This window comes from Ipomoea triloba, chromosome 11, assembly GCF_003576645.1.
Source record: "Ipomoea triloba cultivar NCNSP0323 chromosome 11, ASM357664v1".
In the NCBI taxonomy this organism is placed as follows: domain Eukaryota; kingdom Viridiplantae; phylum Streptophyta; class Magnoliopsida; order Solanales; family Convolvulaceae; genus Ipomoea; species Ipomoea triloba.
Window position 1 is genome coordinate 14,688,332 of NC_044926.1, and position 8,186 is coordinate 14,696,517.

An 8,186-nucleotide genomic window follows, 5' to 3' on the forward strand; every position below is an offset into this window, starting at 1 on the left:
TTTCTCACTAAGCCATAAGAAGACAACACAAGCTTCTTCCTCTTTATTTCTTTCTTCCCCTCACCTTCTTTCTCTCTCGTTCATTTCGTTTCTTCCTCTCCCTTTCTTTTATTTATCTATGTTAACCCTAACAAGACAATCCTAATAAATGTCAATTTCATCTTCTTCTAGCCATCAGAGTTACTATGAATTTGGTGAATGTATTCCAGTAAAACATTGCTATTGTGGCCACGAAGTCAAGCTACGCACATCATGGACAAATGATAACCCAGTTCAGAGGTTTTGGCAGTGTCAAAATAATGGGGTAAGAAATTATTTCATCAATATTTCTTTCTTTTAAAAAAATTAAGTGAAATTTGTAATGTGATTTGTAATTTAATTGCAAAACAATGGAGGTCGTGGATATATGGAGTTGTTTGATCCTCCAATTTGTAAGAGGGCAAAGAAAATTATTCCGAGATTACTAAAAAGACTAAATCGGCAATAAGAAGAAATTAGTAGACTTGAGATGAAGCTTAAAAACGGGGAGGCAAGAGTTGGCAATGAAGCTCAGTGGAAGCTTAAGAGCAGGGAGAAAAAGTATCTAGTTGTAGCAATAGTTGTGTTTGGTATTGTGTTGCTTAAAATGTCAAAAAAATATGGTGAAGTAAGTTTGATGCAATTAATGTAATGGCAATGTTTGTAGTTTTAGCTATTGTTGTTTCAAGTTCACAGTTAATGAATTTTTTTATCCATTTGGTGAACTCTTACAATCTTGGTTGTTATATCCACCAATAACTTGAGTTTAATTGAAAGAAAACATTTACACAATTGGAATCTCCAACCATCTTATTATAAGATTAGATTAGAATAGAATAGCAATTAGCAAGACATCATCCATGTTAAATATATTTACCATCCCTCTTAAATTTCATCAAACATGAGTTTATTATATTGTCCCAACAAGTATATAGACTATCAACCATGAAAATGAGAACCTGAAGAAGATTCATCCCAGCTCCAGCATTAGACACAGAATGCAAAATCATTATTCAATAGCCAGTATTGTCTATGCATCATGATATACCAATTAGTACTCTAAATGACATTTTCAGTTTCGCTTTCATAGATGAGGAAAAAAATTACACTGCACTGTTAAAATACTGTCAAAAGGTATCAATTGCCTATATTAACCAAAAAAAAAAAAAAAAAACAGTCAACATCTCAAAAAAAAAAAAAGGCAATGAAAATTTAACATAATAGTTCACATCTTGATCTGGTTTTGAAGCTACTAATTTCTTCTTTGTGGGGTTGGCTCTATTTCAATAGGTGTGAATTCTCTAAATAGGCCAAAGTCAACACCATCTTGTGTCAAAAATCCACTTCCACAAAAGCACTATCATCTCCTTCCATATGTTCACTTTGAAGCATTTGCAATGTACACTAAATTATAATTAGAAAATAATATGATTAAAAGCAGTTAGTTAAATACTCACCACTGTGTTCTGAAGATGGCCTACAACTTCATCAATGACAGCTTGTGCTTCTTCAGTTAGTACATGTGAATTACTTCATACATTTTCCTTGATTTCTGTAACAAAACAAATGAAATAAAATGTCAATTTAAGTACTGTGTTATGCAAATTTTGAACATTGAGTATTGAATAAACAAATGAAATACCTATTTTTGTAAATTGGGTAGGTTTAATGGACATGTTCTTGCATTATGCCTTGATTTTCTACATTTTGTATAATGTAGCTTGATATGTGTCCTAGCAACTTTTTCTCCATCTTTTGAAAGCTCACAAACACTTCTTTTCCTTAGCTTCTTGGGTCTCCCAGGTCTAGTAGTATACTGAGGTGGTAGAGAGGGATCCATGTCACTTAAAGGCCATTCTTCCAGACTTGTCATTGGCTTTATTGAACTTGCATAGATCTTCATATAGGTGTCTGTTCTGTAGCATGAATGCACATAATAAAAAATTGGTCCATTGCCATGTTTCAACCAAATGGCAGACACTGCATGTTTACAAGGGATTCCAATCAAATCCCATACTCTGCAGCTACAACTTCTCTTCTCCAAGTCAACTTCTTGTTAATCCCCATGTCAACTTTCAACTATTTTTTAGCTATTAATTACCTTTTTAGCTACATTTGCCAAACATAACCGTCTTTTCCTTTTGCCTTATATGTTGCAGACTTTTGAAAATTAAAAGACCATGGGTGATCAATTTAAAAGTTTAGAACTAAACGTGACAAAACTACTATACTCGAAAGACCCTAAATGGTATTAACTCAAAAATTAAGAACATTACAAATATGTTAGCTTATTGTGTCATGTTGTAGTAATATAAAATCTCGACTTCTCTTAAACTTAACAAGTAATTCGTATATCACTCCAACACATTAATATCCAATCACCCAAAGCAAGACATGAAAACTGAAACACAAATGGTCAAGATTAGGAAATTACTTCAATTAAATTTTGAAACGCAATAGCCTATGATTCAATAAAAAGCTATTCACAATTACAAATGTACATGATATATTTCCCATAATTGAGAAAATTTAATGCCCACCAAAAACATTTCCCAAGTACGTTTTGGACTGAATTGGGTAATACACATAAACTTCAGAAACTCCAGAGGCCAATCAACTACTCCGTATAACATAATGAACAAGAGATCAGCTTGGCACTTTTGACCCATCAAAACTTGTCATTTATCTGGAAAAAATCATATTTAAATGCATAGCATAGCTAATCAATTTGGGTAAATCTCAAAGTACAGCAGCATAAAAGAATAGTAGAATTGAAGAAAGGGTAGTTTGGGGTCACAAGAAAAACACTAACATCCAAAAACATGAACCTAGGGATCCAGTGTTCTACATACATTACAAATGAAATGATAAGATAATCAAACTACAAGTCTACAACAAACCTAGGATCAGTAAAGTAACTGCATACAAACACATCGTGCAAACCCTGCTTTCCACTCCAAGTCTCCTAGGAGGACAAAGCCACAGTCAACATTACTGTTTTCTTACATTTTATCTGGAAAGAGAAACAAAGAGAGTCAATAGAATGTGGAAAAACAGTAGTGACTCAACCAGAATGCATTATCACTTACCTTTTGTAGAGACCAACGATGTCATCAGAAAACCGTGCTGTTTCCAGAAATTCATCACCACATTGCTTTGGATCCATCTTCTCCATTTCATAATCGTCAAGACCATAGTATTGGTTCCACTCGAACCACATCTTTGCTATAGATTCCTTTCTGAAACAGGTTGTATGGTCTTCCTCTTCTGGTGTACTAGATGCCACCAATCTATAGGTGTATACTTTCTTCTCCTGACCAGGCCGGAATGCACGTCCTATTGCCTGGCGAGTTACCGAAGGGTTCAAGTGTACATCCAATATGATAATACGGGATGCCCCCACAAGTGATATTCCCTCACCACAGGCTTTGATGGAACCGAAGAAAACACGTGCATCTGCTGATGTGTTGAACCGCTCCATTGAAGATTCCCTCACTTCATTATCTGAATCTCCCGTAATCATGAAAATTTCCTTTCCAAGACAATAACCCTTAAACTTTATGGTCAATCTCTCCAGGAACTTCAAAGGCAATAGGTACTGACTAAATACAAGGAGTTTTTCCTTGTGTGATTCGCACAATGCCAGAAGATTTAAAAAGAACTTAGCTTTCACTCCCTCTCGTAACTCCAAATTATCCACAATCATATCAATTTTCTCTTCATCAATCCTTTCTTTAACAGAGGTTTTTGAGAGACTCTTCAACTGTGGGTGCACATATAATGCACTTCCTTCAGCACTTATTTTGAATTTTCTTCGCAAGTTCTTTAACCCAGCAACTTCAATTTTCTGTTTCGGATGAAGCTTTAGGATGACTGTGAAATCCACGAGTCCTGGAAGTTCTTCCAGAAAGTCTCCCTTGTAATAATGAAGAACTTTTCTTGTCATCTCCCTCAGATCTTGTATAACTGTAGCCTTCCTCGTTACATTCTCATCTTTCAGGAGTGTGTGCTCCACTAACTCGAAGAATTCATTATCTGAGCCTTTCTTTATTAGGTTCCTTTTGCTTGAAATTTCTGCTCTGCTCAATATCCGTCTCTTGATTGCTTTAGAATCTTCCAACTTCAGAAACTTTGGACGAACAAGGTTCAAAATATTAAACACCTCTTTAACATGATTTTGGTAAAGAGTGCCAGACAGCACAACCTTACGAGGTGTCTGCACCTTTTCCAATGAAGTCAAAACATCAGTATCCTGGTTCCTTGGCGTATGACCCTCATCCAAAATGAGAATTGACGGGACTTTCAACAAAATCTCCTGGCAAGCAACAGCAGCTCTACTTGCTTCATTGTCACACACTATTACTGAGAACTGTTTGTAGCCTAGAAACAGAACACTCCTTTCTCCAGCCCATTGCTTTAGAACTTCTAATTGTTGGGCTCGATTATCTGCTTTTACAGAGTAAAAATCATAAAGAGGAATATCTTCCACTTGCCACCTAAGAAATTCTTTCTTCCATGTGCCCAGGATTCCTCTTGGTAGCACAACCAAAGGCCTAGCAAATGGATACTTAGCCATGAAACTTTGCAGGAAGCTTATGATCATAAAGGTCTTCCCTGATCCAGGAGCATGGGCCATTATACACCCCCCTGGGTTATCCGTCACCAAGTTGTTTAGCAAAAAATTGAATCCCTCAACTTGGTGGGGTTTCATCTGCTTTTTGTGCCTTGGATGAGCAGAAATTTCAGCTAATTCAAATTCATGCGACGGTTTGTTGGGCTCAAAAAGATTTTCACTTGGCCCTGAATCCTTGGTTGTTCGACCTTCGTATCGATATGTTCTTGCATTCTTAGCACTCTAAATGAAGACAAAAAGCACTTCAGTTAAAGAAATCTAAGTTTTAAAAGGAAACAAATATATAAAATTTAATCCTCCGTTACTTATACCAAAGGATTAAATTGAGTAAAATTTACATAGTCGATGGACCATTTTGGATGAATTGATAGTCGAGTACCAATTTGAGAATTATGGCATATCGATGAAACATTTTGGGTATTATCGTGGCAAAATATATGGAAAAAGGCCCAAAAGGAAAGGATAGATGGATTAGATAAGACCACACCTTTGAATACTGGTAGTCGATGATGCTTTCGATGCTTTTCTTTATAACTCCACAAATACGACATACATAGCCAATATCCTCTTTTAAGATGAAAGAATGCTCACACTCTTCATCTTCATCTTCAGCTTTGTCCTTGTTAGAAGAAGCATCCACAGTAACATCCTATTTGACATTAGGAAACTTCAATCTAACAGCACAGGAATAAACCAGTGTATAAGTTTATTCTAGCATGCAACACAAACACACAAAAAGGAATGTAAAGTAAGACACAAAAATACAAGATAGAGAAATGAAAAGGTCATCATGAGAAATTCATGTGATATACAATTATATTGAAGTACTGTGCCTAAAAATCTTAAATCAAGAACTACTCAAAAGATAATAAATGCAGATTATAGGGGAAAAAGAAAAAAAGAAGAGTTTTTGGTGTAGTTGAGTAAAGAATAAAACAACTGTACCTTAGAGCATTCTATAGCAAATGACATCTCATTCCATATATCATCCAAGCCATCAAAATTAGCATCATTTCCATCTTCTGTTTCTGAATCATCCTCCACACCAACATACACACCTTTGTCTTTAATTTTTTCAGTTTGAAAAGCAAGATTTGCACTTCCTTTAGGTGTTTTGGTTCCAGGTGAATCCTGCAACTATGTCAGGTAATTATAGCAAACACGTAAGAAGAGAACATACACACACACATGTATTCACATAATATAGAGAAAGCAATTGAATTGGATAATCCAAAATAATTAAAATTGATGCAAGAGCCTTTGCACACACATATCCTAATGGGCCACTATTCTTCATAAGCTTATATTCTTCCCAAAAATCAAATACAAAAGATTAAAGGGCTTACAGCTTTGTTCTGTTATCCGCCACAAGAAGACTTGCATAGATTAATATACATTGAATATACTTACCAAATGATCTTTCAAATAAGAGCCTCCGACAGTATTAATGGAGAGGACTCCCTGCAATGTACAATTAGGCTTTTTGTTGTCTTCATCATCTGAATCAAGGATAAGAAGAGGGCCAGCTGATGGGACAAGCTGTGCAGGAGGAACAAAGCGAGCAACTGGAACATTTCTTGCAACATGCTCATCCTCCAAATCAATTACAGCAGTTGCAGACTGGTCTCCCTTATACTCTGTGGTGTGGTTCTTTTCCAACTCTAGGAATTTATAGGGAAGTGTAGGATCCCTTGCATAGCATGAATCTATGCAGCGTCTGCTTTGAGCCATAAGCTCCTCAATTTCTTTTGTCACGCTCCCATACTTTCCACATTCCAAACTTCCCCATAAATTGGACATAGAATAGGGATCAGAATAGTCCAAAATTCCTGAAGAGCGTTTTAGGAGTCTCTCTTCAAGTTCTTCGCGCCAACATAAAGAAGGTATTTGGTTAATTGGAGCTTCATTGGTTTTCAACCTTTTCCTTCGATTGGGAAAAGAATCTGTTTCAAAAAATGAAATAATAAATGTATGATGAGATTTGGGAATAAAATCAAAATTTAAACTCTATTTGAGAAAGCATTTACTCTTCAACTGTATTCCACCATCCAAGTTTTTACCATACAAATGTAGCAGGCTAAAGCAACCAATATCAGATTCAATGTCAAACCCTCATTGATAGTCCATGTGTTAATACATAGTGATGTGTACAGGGAGTAAGGGAACAAAATCAGAAAAGGAAACATCTAAATAAGTAGAAGAAAGAGAGGATCACACTACATGACATACATTCAGTAGCTCAACTGTTTCAGAAAGTTTAAAGAACTGCAGATATATAAATACCAGAAGAGGCAAGCAATTTTTTTTTTTAAATAAAAAGCAATCGCCATTAACATTTGAACAAAGATTACTTCCTAATGATTTTCATTTGTTTTACGGATTCAAGATTTCTACTGAACTCAAAAAATCCCAATTAACATTGCAGTCAAGTTTCTTCAAGACGAAAACAAATACCCAAAAACAATAAACAAAACGAAGACATACCCACGGCCGGAAACCTTGCTGCAATTGGGGTAGGATAAATGCTCCCGAAGCCTTCCGAACCTGAAGCTCCCATGATCACTAAAAATTCAACAGAAAGTTAGTGAGATTAATGAAATTGGGGCTATGAAAATCTACACGAAACACGCACTTCTTTGTAATAGCATAACTTTGAAACAAAAAACTAACATCATGCAAAGATATTTACACAATTGTTACAGAGTAATTAAAACCCTAGCTTCCAAAAAGGAAATCAGTGCATGGTTTGTGGGCATGTAAGTAGAGGAAGAGACTGAGAAAAGAGGAATATGGACGCCGGTTGACTGCATAAATTACCTGGATGGCTCAATGGGCTGTGCCACACTGCCACTCTTAAGTCAAATGATATTCTGAAATCTGAAATATGCAGAATAATATATATAGAATTTTATACCGAGTGGTATTTTTAAGAGTAAAATAGAAATATTCAGAGTGTTTGGTTCATGAAATATGAGATTACTTTAATAGAATTACATCTTGAAAGGTAATGGAGATGTTGAGAAGGTAAGATTACCTACATTGGTTTGGATTATGAGAATATATTATTACATTGTTTGGTTAAGAGTTACTCGGTTATTCCGTATATTTTTGATTATATGAATTAATTTACTACAATGTCCCAATAATATATATATATATATATATATATATATATATATATATATATATATATATATATAGGTAAAGTTCGGTGAGGACAATATCCCATATGAGAAGTGTAGACTATTGTCAACCATTCAATTATTAAGATCTATGATTGTGATTGCACAATTGGGATGAGTAAAATCCGCAAGTGAAGTGCAATAACGGAAGAAATAAGCTGTGTAAGGAAGGTAAAAAAGTAAAAATAAGTCGATAATGCAAGCCTTTTCGATGAAAACCTCGTGAAACGAGACTCCATTCTCTTTAGTTTCCTTTCATAGTTCACAACATTACCTTTTGCATTGACTTGATAAAAATCTCCATTCACCACACAAGAATTCCAAGTGCACCCGTTGTATCCCCAATCGAAGCC

General features: G+C 35.3%; 1 protein-coding gene across 5 annotated transcripts; it reads right to left on the reverse strand.

Moving 5' to 3' along the window:
* Nucleotides 1-2,717: 2,717 nt before the first annotated feature.
* On the reverse strand, nt 2,718-7,516 carry LOC115996840 (protein CHROMATIN REMODELING 35-like). 5 transcript variants are annotated; one of them, XM_031236267.1, is made up of 7 exons: nt 7,469-7,516; nt 7,136-7,213; nt 6,062-6,594; nt 5,597-5,788; nt 5,139-5,300; nt 3,108-4,873; nt 2,718-3,031 (listed from the first exon to the last, which is right to left on the reverse strand). In XM_031236267.1, the coding sequence occupies exons 2-7, from the start codon at nt 7,206-7,208 to the stop codon at nt 3,028-3,030; spliced, it is 2,730 nt and encodes a 909-aa protein (XP_031092127.1). In that variant the 5' UTR covers nt 7,209-7,213; nt 7,469-7,516; the 3' UTR covers nt 2,718-3,027. The 5 variants fall into 5 exon arrangements, with proteins under 5 accessions (XP_031092127.1, XP_031092128.1, XP_031092130.1 ...); XM_031236268.1 differs by lacking the exon at nt 7,469-7,516 and adding an exon at nt 7,322-7,457; XM_031236270.1 differs by lacking the exon at nt 7,469-7,516 and adding an exon at nt 7,372-7,445 and having other exon boundaries at nt 5,597-5,782.
* Nucleotides 7,517-8,186: the final 670 nt, after the last annotated feature.